The following is an 18,636-nucleotide window of genomic DNA, read 5'->3' on the forward strand; positions in this document are numbered from 1 at the left end:
GAAAAAATATTCTGGAGGCAGCAGTTACAAGTTACTGGTCTCTACAGCCACAGCAGGCACTGTGATTCTCCAGTGGTTTGACTTCACCCCCGCAGGAGCTCTCCATTGGAGCCAGTGTGGTGTAGTGGTTAAGAGCGGTGGACTCGTAATCTGGTGAACCAGGTTCGATTCCCCGCTCCTCCACATGCAGCTGCTGAGTGACCTTGGGCCAGTCACACTTCTTTGAAGTCTCTCAGCCCCACTCACCTCACAGAGTGTTTGTTGTGGGGGAGGAAGGGAAAGGAGAATGTTAGCCGCTTTGAGACTCCTTCAGGTAGTGAAAGGCGGGATATCAAATCCAAACTCTTCTTCTTCTTCCATTGTCTGTTGAGGCAGATGGATGCCAACAACTTAAGTCAACAGCCTTTGGTCTTTTAAGACCCAAGACCCCACCACCATGCAAGATGGGATCTGTTTGTAGCAGGGTGGGGAAAAACTCATTGCCACAAGCAGAAATTGGTTGTCAACCCATGCCGCAAAAGTTGTGTTGCCAATCTGCCAAGAAGTACATGTGTAGTTGCCATACTGGAATCCAAGATTTCTGCTGCTGACATTTTAATCCATATTTCAGCCTCCCGTTTGGGTTAGAAAACTAACTCCAGTTAGAAAAATAAATGCATTCATGAACCAGTGAAATCAACTGCAGTATAGCATCCCTGTTATCATTTACTTCCTGAGACTAAAGGGGTGCTTGTAGTACATAAAATACCCAGGTTGGGCCAAGTTTTCTAGAGAAGCAATTTAAAAGGAAGATAAAAGTGAACAATTTCCCGAAGTTACATAGGAAGAGAAAGCCTATGTATAAAGAATGGGAGTTAAAATAACAACACACAGGAAAGTGGCCCCCCACCTTGCAGTTTCCTCATTAAAGGAAGCTTACTTGGGAGTTACAGAAGTAAGAAGATGGGGGGAAGAAAAATTCAGAGGTGAAAAAAAAAACATTTTAAAATGGAAGCCTGAGGGTCTGGGTTAATCCTATGGAGACATCAGTCTTCCAATGACCTATTTAGCCAAACAAATCCACGTCAAGGCCCACGTCAGATAGACAATTACTGCACATGGAAGCTCTACCTTTTAACATTTTTCTTTTCTTTTCTAGAAGGGACACTAATTTTCCCCATAGTCATAACATTTCCTAGGATTCCTCAAAATACCTTTTACTCTCTGAGGAGACCTGTTGCTGTTGTTGTTTCTTAGTCGTTTAGTCATGTCTGACTCTTCGTGGCCCCATGGACCAGAGCATGCCAGGCACTCGGCTAAATGAAAGCCGACGCTGCATCTTGGCTTGTAAGAGGATTTTGGGCTCAAACTAGGCTATTTGCAGAGGGAAAAATTAATATACCAAGAGGCTAACCAGAGTAAAAGAGACTGAGATTAAGTAGTGTCTCCCTTTTGATGGAGTTTACAAACTCCAAGTTTCATACAAAGCATTTTCAAAGTTACAAATCTCCTTTTTCCCTCCCCCTGCCCCCTTTTACTGTAGAGAAGGGGAGCCCAATCTCTTTTCCAAGATACAAGAGCAAGTACAGTGGTGCCCAGCAAGACGAATGCCTCGCAAGACGGAAAACCCGCTAGACGAAAGGGTTTTCCGTTTTTGAGTTGCTTCGCAGGACGAATTTCCCTATGGGCTTGCTTCGCAAGACGAAAATGTCTTGCGAGTCTTGAGATTTTTTTTTTTGCTTCCCCCCCCCTTTATCTAAGCCGCTAAGCCTTTAATAGCCTTTTAGCAGCTAATCCGCTAAGCCGCTAAGCCTTTAATAGCCGCTAAACCGCTAATAGCGCTAATCCGTTAAGCCGCTAATAGGGTTGCTTCGCAAGACGAAAAAACCGCTAGACGAAGACACTCGCGAAACGGATTAATTTCGTCTTGCGAGGCACCACTGTACACACACACATTTTCCTGTTTCTATTTGGAGAAAGAATGTCCTTTTTACAGCCTCTTTCAAACAACAAACATCAGCACACCTCACCTCTCCCGCTTTTCTCAATATCTGCCATGTTTTTGGGTGGATCAGGCCCAACATGTCTCCCTCACACAAAGATTTTGAAGCAAGCTTGCATTTAAACTACACATTTAGGATACACAGCCACCAAATGTTCCCTTTAAGACCAATTTAAACACGGGGGAGAAACATTTTATTAACATTTTTAAACCTTAAGTACAAAACTTACTCACTCCTAGGGAAACAAAGATATCTAACATACCCCAATTTCCTCTCTTTCAAGCAGCATCAGGCTGGATGTTGGTGCCTTCATGAGCCCATTAAAGTTTCCCAAAAAATGCAACAACGATAGAACAAGACTTACACACAGACACGAACACACTTTGAGCTGTTCACGGTTCGGAGACACCCACATGTCCTGACATGTTCTCTGTCAGAATAGGTGTCCACTTCCAGTGTGTATACAAGCACTGAAATCCTTTCGCTCTTCAGCTACAACCCATGTTTCACTTCACTCATACTCATACTCATACACCAACAGATTGTTATAAGAAAAAAAACAACTGCTCCTTTTCCCTTATGGGGTATCCAAGAGCCCGTATAGAGTCCTTAAGCGGGTTCCCTATCGGTAGGAGAAAATGACAGAGGCCAACCAAAGAATATTGAGAAGCAAAGCGGCTAGTAAGCCTGATCTTTATTACCTGTTGCAACAGGGTCCCCCACTCCGCCCACGCAGGGAGGGAGGAGAGGAACCCAGAACAATGATGTGCAAGCCCTTATACAGTGGTCCAGTGGTGCCCCGCAAGACGAATGCCTCGCAAGACGGAAAACCCGCTAGACGAAAGGGTTTTCCGTTTTTGAGTTGCTTCGCAGGACGAATTTCCCTATGGGCTTGCTTCGCAAGACGAAAATGTCTTGCGAGTCTTGAGATTTTTTTTTCGCTCCCCCCCCCCTTTATCTAAGCCGCTAAGCCTTTAATAGCCTTTTAGCAGCTAATCCGCTAAACCGATAAGGCTTTAATAGCCGCTAAACCACTAATAGCGCTAATCTGTTAAGCTGCTAATAGGGTTGCTTCGCAAGACGAAAAAACCGCTAGACGAAGACACTCGCGGAACGGATTAATTTTGTCTTGCGAGGCACCACTGTACCTCGGGTTAAGTACTTAATTCGTTCCGAAGGTCTGTACTTAACCTGAAACTGTTCTTAACCTGAAGCACAACTTTAGCTAATGGGGCCTCCTGCTGCTGCTGCGCCACCGGAGCACGATTTCTGTTCTCATCCTGAAGCAAAGTTCTTAACCTGAAGCACTTTTTCTGGGTTAGCAGAGTCTGTAACCTGAAGCGTATGTAACCCGAGGTACCACTGTATAGACTTTTGAAAGTGCCCACCACCGCCCAAGACCACCCCCTAAAAAGTCATACATCACAGAAGGAGGCGGTCTTCAGCAGAAATCTTGCCTGCCAGGATACCTGATGATGGTCGCTGTTTGCATTACCTGGGCAGCCTGGCCATTCTTTTGTGATGGTTAATGCTTTAGTTCCTGAATCCAGGTCACCCTATTCATACACAAATATTGCCTTAAGGCAGGATTTGCAAGCAAAAAGACCATAGGAAGGCTTTCCCCATTTGCCTCTCTTACTGCAGAGGAATATTTGAGGTCATTGGGAGAGTCAAGATGGCTTTGGGATTGCTCTCCTGTACTATTTCAGACATGTGGTTTATGTACTTATGTATGTGTGTTTACCTTGTGCAATTACCAACATTTATTCTATTTTTAAGACCTTAGAATTCCTATAACAAAAGCAGTCACCTGATAGCCCCTCTGCAGCCGCAGAGCCAGAGTCGTCCACAGCAGAGCTTCAATCAGAGCTACCCGCGCACTAAACTAAAATAATAAAAAACCCAAATCCAGGACATTTGCTTTAAAATGTAAAATTCCCCCTGGGTGGGCATGTCGGACCCCCAAAAGAGGACATGTCCGGGAATTCCCGGATGTATGGCAACCCTAGCCCAAATAAATGTGCTAATGAGCTTTCATACCAGTGGTGACTTTGAGTGCATAATGGGTTGCTTTCTGTTTACTGGGTTTTCCATGTTAATGAAAAATCCGGATTAACTGGGGGCAGGGCATTTTGACAGTCACAACATTGACGTGGTGCTGCGAAAAGTCCCAGCGCTCCAGTATTCACGTATGTATTTAGCAAAACTTGATTTCTGAAAAAGCCAACCGCCTCTTAAGTGGTTTACAATAATATAAAACACTACAATCACTGTCCTTTTTAAAAACAGGTATTTGGAATAGTATAAAAGACTTTAAAAACCAGCTAAAAAAATAAATAAAATGCATGTCACATCTTTTGTGTCTTGCCTAACTGAACATGTTCCAGGCAGGCCCCAAAAGCAATACAGGGATGGCAGCTGCCTGGTATCAATAGGCAGGGAGTTCCCAAGTGTAGGTGCTTTGGGGGTTTCTGCAAACCCATCTTCAACCAGAGCTTGGATGCAGCGTGTTTTGCACTTGTGGATCATCGGCAGACATGCCCCCAGCAGCGTTCTGTAGTTTGTATTGCTCTGTCCAGAACCGTTGATCCCAATGGCTCTAAGAACTAGTTTAGTTCATTGGACAGTGGATTCATAGCTGTCAACTTTTCCCTTTTCTTGCGAGGAATCCTATTCGGAATAAGGGAATTTCCCTTAAAAAAAGGGAAACGTTGGCAGCTATGAGTGGATTTGATTGCAAGACATATGGCTTCATATCGGCAGTCTGCAGAGTCACTCAGCAGTGCTGGCTAGCCTGCTTATTTTAGTCCGGGTTAATCATTCGTAAAATTGGGTTCGTTATGACTTATCGCACAAGGTCACTAGGAGGTTCAAGATAAACATTCGCCCGTTTTTCAAACAATAAAGCTGTTCTTAGCATGCGGTGTGCTATTCACCATAATTAAACAGCAGCAATAAATCGACAGCATAAATCCAAACATTGAATGTGACCACAACATGCTGGAGGAGGAAGAAAGAGTCGGCCTGTATGATAGCCCTATGAGCCATCTGCTCTGGGCATCATCCACATCAGACCATTGATTAAGCCACACTTATTAAGGAGTTTAATTTAAAACCAGTTTCCAGGGCTGGCTCCAGCAGTGGGCCAGGTGGGGCCCTGGCTGAGGGCCCAGGAGTTCCAACAGGCCCCATCCTGGCTCCAGCACAACCTCACCAGTAGATCTTTTGAGGGTTCGCCAATCAGTGTGACAGCCTGGACCCCGTGTTTTAGGGGACTCTATGCTGCTAACAGTGGGACGCAGGTGGCGCTGTGGTCTAAACCACTGAGCATAGGGCTTGCTGATCGGAAGGTCAGTGGTTCGAATCCACATGACGGGGTAAGCTCCCGTTGCTCTGTCCCAGCTCCTGCCCACCTAGCAGGAACCTAAGACCTTTATTTGAAGGGACACGGGTGGCGCTGTGGGTTAAACCACAGAGCCTAGGACTTGCGGATCAGAAGGTCGGCGATTCGAATCCCTGCAACGGGGTGAGCTGCTGTTGCTCGGTCCCTGCTCCTGCCAACCTAGCAGTTCAAAAGCACGTCAAAGTGCAAGTAGATAAATAGGTACCACTCTGGCGTGAAGGTAAATGGCGTTTCCGTGCGCTGCTCTGGTTCGCCAGAAGCGGCTTAGTCATGCTGGCCACATGACCCGGAAGCTCTCTGCAGCCAAATGCCGGCTTACTCGGCCTGAAAGCGAGATGAGCGCGTACCCCAGAGTCGTCCGCGACTGGACCTAATGGTCAGGGGTACCTTTACCTTTTATGCTGTTAACAGCCCCAGTGTGGCTGCAGCTACCTAGAAGCAGGCAATCTCTGAGAACATGCCACTGGAGGTTGCAATAACTTACCCCTCACTAACTATATTCTGCAATGTAACTTTGCTGTAGCCTAAGTTCTTAACCCGAGGTATCACTGTATAGTTAAGAACTTAATTCGTTCTGGAGGTCCGTTCTCTACCTGAAACTGTTCTTAACCTGAGGTACCACTTTAGCTAATGGGGCCTCCTGCTGCCACCACGCGATTTCTGTTCTCATCCTGAAGCAAAGTTCTTAACACGAGGTACTATTTCTGGGTTAGTGGAGTCTGTAACCTGAAGCATCTGTCACCTGAAGCGTCTGTAACCAGAGGTACCACTGTATTACGACCAGAGCATTTCATGTTTGAAAACATTGGGGTTGGGGGAAAGATCCGCAGCAAGATCACACGTCCCAATACACACTATATTTTCTTTCATCTACAATGTTCTTCGTGCTAAGGAGGCATTTATGCAGTATATTTATATATTATTATATTATATTATATCATATTATTATATTATATTATATTATATTATATTATATTATATTATATTATATTATTATATATAAATATATTTATACATATACTTTACAGAAACAGCTATAATGCAAGGCTTGCTTTGCAACATTCTCCCCCCCCCCCCCCCCGTTTAAGCTGAAATCCTCATCCCATTTACCTGGGATCAGTGCCACTGAATTCAACATGACTTGCTTGTGAGAAGACGTGGTTAGGATCGCAGTTTTATGCATCTTCCTTCGTGGAAAAACCAATTGGTTTTGCATATGCCTTCATTTACATAGCAGGCAGGTGGAGCATGAATAATGATATAAAATTGTAGTCTCTTAAGAACTTGTGCCGTATTCAGCTCATATGCGTGTGTACATTTTATATATGCATTTGTGGTTTGAAATGATACAGGATCCTGTTTTGTTAAAGAAATAAGGGTTTCAGAGACTACAAGCCAGAATGGCTATGCTCCACCATTGGAAGCAAAATGCCTCTGTTTATCACCAGTGGGAATCACCAGGCAAAGAGCACAGTTGCACTTGGTGCCTGAGTGCAAGTTTCCCATTAGATCCGATTGGCCCCCTGTGGGAACAGGATGTGGCAGTAGATAGGTCTTTTTATGTTGTGGATGTTGTTTTTTCAAATATCTGCCACCAGGGCTGTGGGAGACACCAGCAGCAGCCACCCAGGGAGGATGTCCTGGTCTGTGGGGGACTAATATGGGGCTGCTTCAATATCCATGAGATTCAGCCACAGAAGGGCATTTGTTGGAACATTGGAGAACAAGGGTTCTCATATATACCTTTGTCCTGCTGTGGCAACTTCTGTATCTACCTTATTGTGTTTTATATGTACGGTACACCCGGAATACAAGGGATGTGGGTGGCACTGTGGTCTAAACCTGTATCTACCTCTGTTATTACTTTATTGTGTTTTATATGTACAGTACACCCGGAATACAAGGGATGCGGGTGGCGCTGTGGTCTAAACCACTGAGCCTCTTGGACTTGCAGATCGGAAGGTTGGTGGTTCGAATCCCCGTGATGGGGTGAGCTCCCATTGCTCTGTCCCAGCTCCTGCCAACCTAGCAGTTTGAAAGCACACCAGTGCAAGTAGATAAATAGATACGGCTGTGACGGGAAGGTAAACGGTGTTTCCGTGCACCCTGGCTTCCAACACAGTGTTCCATTGCGCCGTAAGTGGTTTAGTCATGCTGGCCACATGCAGTGGCAGAGCTTCATGCTCCAGCGCCGGGAGGGGGGGAGAGCAGGTGGGGGCGGGGCTGAAGCGCGTCCTGGGGGCATGGCGTGCCACCCGCAGGGGCAGGGCGCCCAGCGTGAGCGGTAGGGCAGCCTTGATGGAACCCCACTGGAATCGCGCTGCTGGGGGCGGTGCGCTCCCCACCCCCCTTTCCTCCGCCAGTGGCCACATGACCTGAAAAGCTGTCTGTGGACAAACGCTGGCTCCTTCAGCCTGAACAGCAAGATGAGCGCTGCACCCCAGTCGCCTTTGACTGGACTTAACCGTCCAGGGGTCCTTTACCTTTTCCTTTTTTCACACCTGTAATTTATGTGGGGGTTATGTTCCAGGGATCGCGGCTAAAGCCAAAACCACATATCTATCTATCTATCTATCTCTCTATCTCTCTATCTATCTATCTATGGTGGGTAGGAATGTCGTTTTCCCTCTCTCTTTTTTGCCACAAAAGCTGAATGCACACAAGTTAAATGTGTGCAAGATGCGTACTTACTATATTCTAAACTGCCTTGAGGACTTTGGTCAGTAGGCAGGGTATAATTTATTTATTGCTTAATTAAATTTTTTATACTGCCCTTTACCCGAAGATCACTGGGTAGTTCACCAGGATAGGAGTATAAATACTCCTAAACAAAGAAACAAACTTTTATTTTCATACTTTGCCTGTACAAAAATGTTATCTCCAAAGAAGGAAGTGTAAAGTGACAGAACAGCAGAGAGACACAAGGGTTATTTTTAGATGCATGGGAGTGGAGTATCTACTGAATAACGAGGAAATGACAAGCATCATTTCGAAAGTTCGACATTTCATATTGTTTTCTTTTTGGCAAGATGACTTGAGATCCATTTTACAGTGGTACCTTGATTTGCAACCATTTTGGATTACAACCGTTTTGGATTACAACCACATCAAACCCGGAAGAGTGTGTCCCTTTTTTGGATTTTAAATTATTACAACCCATTTTTGGGGGGGAGGCCCCATTGGCGAAAGCACGCCTTGGGTTACAACCTGTTTTGGTTTACAACCAGACCTCCAGAACGGATTATGGTTGTAAACCAAGGTACCACTGTACTTCGAAAGAGGCCAAGCAGGAGGGGTGAGTGTGGCTTGAGGAAGAAATCAAGAGGCCCACTGACTCCCTGGGTCCATGGTTCACATTTATACTACAGAAGGGATGGAAAACTTCTGGCTCTCCAGAGGCCAATGGACTACAACTCCCATCATCCCATTCTGCCAGAGGCTGATGGGAGTTGTAGTTCAGCAAACATCTGGAGGGCCCCCATTTCGCAACCTCTGTATTAGAGGGGAGATAGCTTGGTTTAAAAGGTTATTCTTTCCCACCTGTGCGCTTCTGTTTGGCCAAAATCAAGAGAGGCAATCAGGACAGACTGGCGCCTGGTGCCACCACACCCTCAGCCACCAGCAGCAAACAAAGGTCCTTTGAGCTATGGGCAGAAATGCCAAGTGTGTGTCACATAGAAACCATATATCTTATTCTGTTTACATCTGCAATCTACATCTTCAAGGGCTCAGAGAAGATGCCAATAATTCAGAAAGCAAGCACATACATTTTACTATCAATTGAAAACAGGTGCTAACACCCTGCCCCACCCCCTGGCCGTGGCTGGTATCACCCTCAAAAGCTATAATTTAATGTTCATTGTGAAGACTTGTTTGTGATACCTCGGTGACACGTCTGCAAGCTTAATAAGCTCACGTCTAGAAGCACCTCAAGTTCTGTAATACATAACCAAGTTATGTGTGCATTGCAAGAGGACAAGTCTCGATCTGCCTTTTCAAGGTTGAATGGTATTGTATGTACACCCCAAGCACAGAAGTGATCTATACATCAAAGATGCGTGCGCGTTTTAAAAGTAATTTTTATTATCGTATTCCAAACAGAAAAAAACAAGAACATAAGGACTCATATAAAAGACACCCCCCAACGCATTCGACAAACACACAACAAAACAAAAAAAGCGTTCCCTCAACGTAATCCTTAAGTGACATGCTTGCTTTGTACTTATTTGAACAAGAGGCAGGCTGGTGACCAGAACAGGTAGCTTGATAGATTTGTAGTTATTTAACTGTATATTCCTTAATAGCTTACCGTTGGGCAGAATGCTGCCTCCATATTTCCCCTCATATATTCACAAGTTAAATTGCTAGAGAAACCTGCTTTTAAAAGGAAAGCAGAAAATGCAAAGAGTGGAGGGGGCAGGTTAGTTCTACAGCCCTGAAATGACCTGCCGGTGAGCAGTTTAAGGTTTCCTGTTAGCCAATTCAGTTGCAGTAGGGCCGATATGACTGTCCTCCAGAGCACCTCTTTTGGGGTGATTGCAGCGTCACATAAATTACACATGGCAAGACACAGCTCCAATATTGCACAGCCCTTCCTCTGGCGCCAACGCCACACAGCGGCCTCCTGACCTTTCCTGTGCCGTGACCGGCATTAACTTGCACCGCACTATCATTTCCACGGCAACCATTTCCAAAACTGCTGTGCAAGATGAGGCCTAGCCGGTGGAGCAGCTTCCAACTCGGCCGAGTTTGGCCGCTCTTTTTCGTGGCGTTGGGACTCAAAAGGCCCCAGACTTCCTTAGCGAGCAGAGCAGCCTCTCCTTTAGCTTAGGACACTGAGTTTGGACCTTCCTTTTCGCATCCGCAGACCTAAAAAGGTAAAGGTAAAGGGACCCCTGACCATTAGGTCCAGTCGTGGCCGACTCTGGGGTTGCGGCGCTCATCTCGCTTTATTGGCCGAGGGAGCTGGCGTACAGCTTCCGGGTCATGAGGCCAGCATGACTAAGCTGCTTCTGGCGAACCAGATCAGCGCACGGAAACACCATTTACCTTCCCACCGGAGCGGTACCTATTTATCTACTTGCACTTTGACGTGCTTTTGAACTGCTAGGTTGCCAGGAGCAGGGACCGAGCAACGGGAGCTCACCCCGTTGCGGGGATTCGAACCGCCGACCTTCTGATTGGCAAGCCCTAGGCTCAGTGGTTTAACCCACAGCGCCACCTGTGTCCCATCCGCAGACCTAGCAGGCTGCAAACGCCTGGCTTCCTAGGTTCTGAAACGGAGGGAGAGCCCCACTTCAAAACCCCACACGTTCTCCACCGGGATGCGTGTCTCTCCTCAAGCGCAGCTCGGCCTGCGCAGTTTGGGATGAGGAGCGAAAGGGACCAGGGAGCTCGCAAACTTCTCCGTGGCTGATCTCCAAGGCTGATGCCTCTGGCTCCGCACAGCTTTCTTCTTCTCGGCCTTGAGCAAGCGGCACACCAGGGCCTTAGCGCTGGCGCGGAGCCATCTTGGGGTTGAGCTGGAAGGGCCCTGAAGCACCCTGACCAGACCTGGCAGTTCCTGAGGCAGGCGGTATCGAGGAAGGAAGTGCAAGGCCCGGGGGATGTTGCGCCGGCCGCACAGTTTGCTGAAGTAGGCGATGACCCAGTCGCCCTTTCCTCGCACGGCCCCGGGCGCCCCCTGCAGTTCGCCTTTCAAGCAGGCCATGGCTGCCCCAAACAGGTCGTGGGGCTCCGGTGCCTTCACGCCGCCATGCCTGGAGGCCTTCCCTTGCCACAGCCCGTAGGCACGGGCGCTGCCGACGCTCCACAGTAGCAGGACCTGGCCCTGCTCCCGGCTGACTTGCTCTCGCTGGGCGTACACCCAGGGCAAGATGCCCAGCCGCCCCACGTGGCCTAGCTCCCAGAGGTCCAAGAGCACGGGGCAGCCCAGGGCCGAGCGCAGCAGCGCCGCAAAAGCACACACCAACTGCTTGTGCTCCTCCGAGTCGGGGGAATAGATCAGCAGGATGGGGCGAGAATGGCGCTTGCCCGGTATGTCTGGGGAGAGAAGGGAGAAAGCGGAATCAGGAATGCTTCTCATAAGAAGGTGCTGATCCTTGGCAGGGTGGCTCCCCAGCTGTGGAATGCCCTCCCTAGTGAGGTGCAACCTCTCTCCGTCATCATTAATTTTTCAGGAGGAATTTGAAAGCGTTCCTGTGGTGGCTGAAGGATACTGTTCCTGGCCAGCCTTCAAGATCACTGAATAGAAACACGGTTTTAATTGATTTTAGAATATTTTAAGCAGAGGTTGCGTGGCCACCTGTCATGGATTGCTTTAGTTTTGATTCCCGCACACCAAATGGGGTTGGACTAGATGAACCTCGGGGTCCCTTCCAACTCTATGATTCTGTGATTCTGATAATGGCTTTTTAGTTGAGTCCCAATTGTTTTTGACTGCTTTAGAATGTTTTTACTTCATTTGTAAAGTTGTCTTATCTCTTTGCCACCACGGGCTCCTTGGGGAGGAAGGGTGTGGCATGAATCCAATAAAATATTAAATAATAATAATAATAATAATAATAATAATAATAATTTATTTAAAAAGGTAAAGCTACCCCTGCCCGTACGGGCCAGTCGTGTCCGACTCTAGGGTTGCGCGCTCATCTCGCTCAAGAGGCCGGGAGCCAGCGCTGTCCGGAGACACTTCTGGGTCATGTGGCCAGCGTGACTAAGCGGCATCTGGCGAGCCAGCACCAGCGCAGCACACGGAAACGCCGTTTACCTTCCCGCTAGAAAGCAGTCCCTATTTATCTACTTGCACTTAGGGGTGCTTTCGAACTGCTAGGTGGGCAGGAGCTGGGACCGAATGACGGGAGCTCACCCCGCCGTGGGGATTCGAACCGCCAACCTTGCGATCAGCAAGTCCTAGGCACTGAGGTTTTACCCACAGCGCCACCCCGCCCAACTGGCTAGGTTTCCCCAGCCACTGAGGGCAGGTTCCAAGAGGAGATTAAAATTACATTAAAACATAAATAATAAAGGTCTTAAAGGTAAAGGGAGCCCTAACCATTAGGTCCAGTCGTGACCGACTCTGGGGTTGTGGCGCTCATCTCGCTTTACTGGCCGAGGGAGCCGGCGTACAGCTTCCAGGTCATGTGGCCAGCATGACTAAGCCGCTTCTGGCAAACCAGAGCAGCGCACGGAAACGCCGTTTACCTTCCCGCCGGAGCGGTACCTATTTATCTACTTGCACTTTGACGTGCTTTTGAACTGCTAGGTTGGCAGGAGCAGGGACTGAACAACGGGAGCTCACCCCGTCAGGGGATTCGAATCGCCGACCTTCTGATCCGCAAGTCCTAGGCTCTGTGGTTTAACCCACAGCGCCACCCGTGTCCCTTCAAATAAAGGTCTTAGGTTCCTCCTAAATGGGGCCTTGCCAACCATGAGCTACAATGGATCGCCAAATGAGGCTGGATGTAGCAGCACGAACTACCAGCGACTATGAACTATCCCTCCCTTCCCAGCAGATCATGAGAATGATAATGTCTGGTGTTTATTCTGTTTCCATCATCCTGCTTTAGCTGAGACAAATGTCCTGCTCAGAATGCAGTCCACTCCCGGCTGCACCATGAATTCATAATACTTCAATGGAGAGCAAATGGAGGCTCTGGCAATGATAAGCTCCTGACTAGAGCAGAAGTGAAAATAAAAGCTGGATGCTGAGAAGAACAAGCCATTAATAGAGAAGGCTTTTAACTGCATGGCCTGCAGATATTTGCTTTATGTTGGTACAGAAAAGAGCCTTCTCTGTGGTGGCACCTCCCCAATCGAGATTGGGCAAGCACCAATATTGGATGCTTCTGGCATGCTTTGAAAACATACCTATTTGCCCAGGCATTCCTTGGCCATTAATGCCAGTTTTTAGCACCCTAATTACTGTAACTGATGTTAATATTTTACTCATATGTTTTTATGGGTATTTTTTAGGACTTTTTGGTATACTGCCATTGCTTCTTGGTTGTAAACTGTTTGGGCACTCTGTGGAGTGAAGGCAGTACAGAAATAATTGAAATGAATTAATAACTTTGTCCTGCCATATTTTTTCAGATTGACCCTACACACACTTCCAGGCAAGGAAAAAAGTGACCTTCTGCATAAGAGTAGATGGACTAACATTTTTACACACAAATGCCACCACATGGTAAGAACTGTTTTTGTCATTCTCAACCAATCTTTTTTGAAAAACATTCAGGTTTTTCTTACGTTGCTTTATGAAACGTTATGTATACTTACGGTGTTAAACAATAAGAATGACTATAATTTAGGGCAATTCCTAAATTTGCCCCTATCTCAGAGGGAGTCAACATGGCGCCCTTGAGAAGTTTTTGGACTACAACTCCCATCAACCCCAGCAAGCATGGCCAATGGTCAGTGTGGATGGGAGTTGCAGTCCCACAAAAATATTTGCAGGCAACCTCTGCCCTATGTGATGAAATACAGAGGATGCTGCTGCTCTGACAACTGTCTCACCACACAGGACTGAATTACTAGAGTGCGTCGCCTTTTGGGAGTGGCCGCCGAGACCATATAACACCGGTCCTGAAAGACCTACATTGGCTCCCAGCATGTTTCTGGGCACAGTTCAGAGTGTTGGTGTTGACCTTTAAAGCCCTAAACGGCCTCAGCCCAGTATACCTGAAGGAGCATCTCCACCCCCATTATTCAGCCTGGACACTGAGGTCCAGCTCCGAGGGCCTTCTGGCGGCTCCCTCACTGTGAGAAGTGAGGGTACAGGGAAGCAGGCAGAGGGCCTTCTCGATAGTGGCCCCCGCCCTGTGGAACGCCCTCCCATCAGATGTCAAGGAAATACAACAACTATCTGACTTTCAGAAGGCATCTGAAGGCAGCCTTGTTTAGGGAAATTTTTAAGGATTGATGTTTTATCATGTTTTAATACAGCGGGACCTTGGTTTACAACCATAATCCGTTCCGGAGGTCCAGTTGTATATCAAAACCAAGGTATGCTTTCACCAATGGGGCCTCCCAAAAAAATGGGTTGTAATAAATAAATAAAAAAGGGTTGTAATAAAAATTTTTTAAAAAGGGACACGTACTTCCGGGTTTGTAATCCAAAACGGTTGTAATCCAAAGCGGTTGCAAACCAAGGTACCACTGTATTCTTTTGGGAGCCGCCTAACAGTGGCTGGGGAAACCCAGCCAGATGGGCGGGGTATAAATAAATTATTATTATTATTATTATTATTTCAAAGACATTTCCCGCCCTTTCACAAACACACAGTGATAGTTCTTCTTATCCCTCCGATGCTTCTTACCTCTATGAAGCCTGCGCAGAACACAGCGAATTAGCAGAACGGCTGCGACCAGCAGCAACACTAGTCCTAGACTCACGCCAAAGGCCAGCAGCCCCCAGTGCCTGTGAGTCACTAGTAGGGGGAAAAAAGGAGGAGAGAAATTAACACAAATTAACCACAACCTGCACTACCTTCCCATCTGCTCAGGGATCTATGTACATTGTTTCTCTTTCCATCTGAAACACTCCTAGCAAACTCATTCTCTGAGTGTGGATCTTCATGGAGCCAAAATTTGCACCATCCACAAGACGGGGAGGCATCGCCAGTCTCTGGGGGAACCTCAAGGTGTGCAGGAGCGCTTTAAAATAAATCAATCAATCTAAGGACCGTGTGTGTGTGTGTGTGTGTGTGTGTGTGTGTGAAAGAGAACCAAAACAGACCAATGAGGACTGAACATGCTCAGTGGCCACAAAATGCTGAATGCCTCTTGGAGGGTGAGGGCGGAATGGAGTATTGTGGAAGATAGCAGGACTGACGGTAACCCCGCATGAACCAACCCAGATCTTGCATTCATCATCAGAGGTCCTTCTTCGTGTTGTGCACTCTCCAAGACAGGTGTGGAGGGTGGCAACGTGAGAACGGGCCTTTTCAGTGGTGGCTCCGCACTTAGGGAATGCTCTCCCTAGGGAGGCACCGCCTGACACCATCACTGACTACATGTAGGCACCAGGCAACCCTTTTTTTCTTTTCAATCAAGCTTTCTTTTTGGTCCTTTTGCTTGGAGTGCCATAAATAATAACAGTATCAACCTGACTGGGAGCACTCGCTACTGCAACCTTTTGTTGCAGGACCCACTTGCCCATCCTAAAATATAAAGTTTTGATGCTGTCCCTTCTCTCCATGGTATATACCATATTTTTCGCTCCATAAGACGCACCTTTTTCTTCCTAAAAAGTAAGGGGAAATGTCTGTGCGTCGTATGGAGCGAATGCATGGTCCCTGGAGCCGAATTGCCCAGGGGCAAAAAGCAGATCATGCTTTTTTTTTAAGAGGGAAGGCGGTGTTGAAAGGAAGCAGCTGATCGATGGGATCGGGAGAGAGATAAGGGACGCGATAAAGGAGGCTGCCTGTGAGGGGGGAGGTAAAAGCCCATGGATCCTCAGGATTTTTACACTGGGTCACCCCAAATTCACCATCAGATCACATAGCATGTCCATGGCTACAGCCTGCACCAAAAAAATCAGGCACCCACTGTTTCCTGGGGCTGCAATGGTGCAAAAATGTGGTTACAAAGCACGGATCCACATGGATCCTCAGGATTTTTGCATTGGGCTACCCCAAATTCACCATCAGATCACATGTCTGTGGCCACAGCATGAACCACGAAAATCATACATCCACTGTTTCGTTCAGAATATTTTTTTTCCTCTTCTAAAAACTAGGTGCGTCTTATGGTCAGGCGCGTCTTATGGGGTGAAAAATACGGTATGTGCTACTAATCCTCTTATGACTAACCCTACTGGGGAGCCTTAGCATTGCAGCAACACGCCTTGAGACTCCATCCTTCAATGGAGAGTCTTCATTGAGGACTCTCCTTCATTGGAGAGTTTTAAGCAGAGGTTGGATGGTCATCTGTCTTGGATGCTTAATTTGAGATTCCTGCATTGCAGGGGGTTGGGTTGGACCCTTGGTGTCCCTTCCAACTCTTTGAGTCTATGTTCTCCCAGAGGGTACTGATATTTTCCCCATTCGCTGGCTGACAAAAGAACAAGTGGTACGTGCACTACAACCTGCCTCCGTGTACTACAAGACCTAGAACATCTAGTTCTGACTCACTACTCTTTCCAGGAAGACTTTTCACTGTTCCACATTTAGCTGGGGTCATGGGCGTAGCCAAGGGAGGGGGTGCAGGCAGGGAGGGGCAGCTGTCCCCCCCCCCTCAAATCAATAAAAGTACATAGCTAACTGAGGTTCTGCCGCTCCTAACAAAAATCATGGCTACGCCCATGGCTGGGACCCAGCAAAAACAACCAGGCAACCTCACGCAAGGGATGACACATGCAGCCACTCCCCACAATGGGGCAAGGTGCTGTTCCTTAAATCCCTCCCACTCCCAGCCTAATATGGGATGGCAACTTACCATCTGGGCACAGAAGCTGTTTGCCAGCGAAGCGCACATCAGAACGCCAGACCTGACAAACCAGATGGAGAGAGAAGGCAGGACACTTGAAACTGGTTTTACTGACACAAGACTGCACTGTATACAAGTTGTACAAGTGACAATAAAGTATTTCAATTTCAATTCAGTAGCTCGCACGTTTTGCAGCTGTCAAGCGGTCGGCCAGTGGTGCAAGTCTCTGGAATCGAGCCCCACCTACTGCTGAAACTGTTCTCTACCAAGCAAGGTTCTACTCAAAGTCAACAAAAGAGGTTTAAAGACTGTCCCAAGGCAAATCTTAAAAAATGTAGTATAAACACTGGCCTGTGAGCATTCCAGTTGGAGATCAGCCTTTACCGAAGGTGTCATGGGCTTTGAAGATCCTCGAACTCAAGATGAAAGGGAGAAACGTGCTAAGAGGAAGGCACACTTGGCAAACCCTCACCGTGATCAACTCCCATCCAGAAACCTATGTCCCCACTGTGGAAGGACATGTGGATCCAGAATTGGCCCCCACAGTCACTTACGAACTCACTGTTAAAACCATGTTTATGGAAGACAATCTTACTCAGCTATGAGAGATCACCAAAGAAGAAGAAGACTCAAAGTAGACCCACTGGAGTTAATTAACTTAATCTAACCACAGTATTTTTCGCTCTATAAGACGCACCAGAGCATAAGACGCACCTAGTTTGTTTTCTAGTTTTCCTAGGAGGAAAACAAGAAAAAAAATATTCTGAATCTCAGAAGCCAGAACAGCAAGAGGGATTGCTGCACAGCGAAAGCAGCAAACCCTCTTCCTGTTCTGGCTCCTGGGATAGCTGTGCAGCCTGCATTCGCTCCATAAGACACACACACATTTCCCCTTACTTTTTAGGAGGGAAAAAGTGAGTCTTACAGAGCAAAAAATACGGTATGCCTGTTAACTCCAAGGTGACTCCTCTAGGCAGGACTAGTGGTGGATACAATCCAATGTACAGTGGTACCTCTGGTCAGAGCTGTAGTTCACAAACTATTTACCCGGGAATAATACAGTGGTACCTCAAGTTAAGTACTTAATTGGTTCCGGAGGTCCGTACTTAACCTGAAACTGTTCTTAACCCGAAGCACCACTTTAGCTAATGGGACCTCCTGCTGCCGCGCCGCTGGAGCATGATTTCTGTTCTCATCCTGAAGCAAAGTTCTTAACCCAAGGTACTATTTTTGGGTTAGCAGAGTCTGTAACCTGAAGCGTCTGTAACCCGAGGTACCACTGTATATTACAATACAGTGTGGGGTGGGGCTTAGGTTGGTCCTTACCAGTACACAACTTGTCAATGCCCGCCAAGGAAGGATGAGGTCCAGGTCTCCCAGGCTTGATCTCTCCAGCTGCAAAACATAAGGGAGAGTTGGACATGAGGCCCAGTCCTCTGCCTCACTCCAGAAAAAAAATGCAGCCCATTTACCCCACCTTCCCTCACCCACCATAGAATTGTAGAATTGGAAGGCACCCCAAGGGTCATCTAGTCCAACCTCCCTGCAATGCAGGAATCTCAGCTAAAGCATCCATGACAGATGGCCATCCAACCTCTGCTTAAAAACCTCCAAAGGAGGAGCGCCTATCACCTCCCGTGGGACTTCGTTCCACTGTCGAACAGCTTGTACTGTCAGAAAGATCTTCCTGATGTTTAGCCAGAATCTCCTTCCTTGTAACTTGAAGCCACTGGTTCGAGTCCTACCCTCCAGAGCAGGAGAAAACAAGCTTGCTCCATTTTCCATGTGACAGCCCGTCAGATATCTGAAGATGGCTATCATATC

The 18,636-nt window shown here is 47.3% G+C and overlaps 1 protein-coding gene across 5 annotated transcripts in view; it reads right to left on the bottom strand.

Moving 5' to 3' along the window:
* Positions 1-9,448: 9,448 nt before the first annotated feature.
* The window catches only part of IL17RE (interleukin 17 receptor E), a 52,637-nt gene continuing 43,449 nt past the window's right edge, over positions 9,449-18,636 (bottom strand). For 4 of the 5 annotated variants that reach the window (XM_080991961.1, XM_080991960.1, XM_080991963.1 and 1 more), the window contains 4 exons: positions 18,139-18,207; positions 16,822-16,873; positions 14,703-14,813; positions 9,449-11,427 (listed from right to left, as the gene is read on the bottom strand). In XM_080991961.1, the coding sequence (XP_080848087.1) occupies positions 10,724-11,427; positions 14,703-14,813; positions 16,822-16,873; positions 18,139-18,207 (936 nt within the window). In that variant the 3' untranslated portion in view covers positions 9,449-10,723. The remainder of the gene's footprint in view (positions 11,428-14,702; positions 14,814-16,821; positions 16,874-18,138; positions 18,208-18,636) is intronic. The other variant, XR_013982114.1, reaches the window with a different exon arrangement.

This window comes from Podarcis pityusensis, assembly GCF_964106645.2.
Source record: "Podarcis pityusensis genome assembly, chromosome: 2".
NCBI classification, from domain to species: domain Eukaryota; kingdom Metazoa; phylum Chordata; class Lepidosauria; order Squamata; family Lacertidae; genus Podarcis; species Podarcis pityusensis.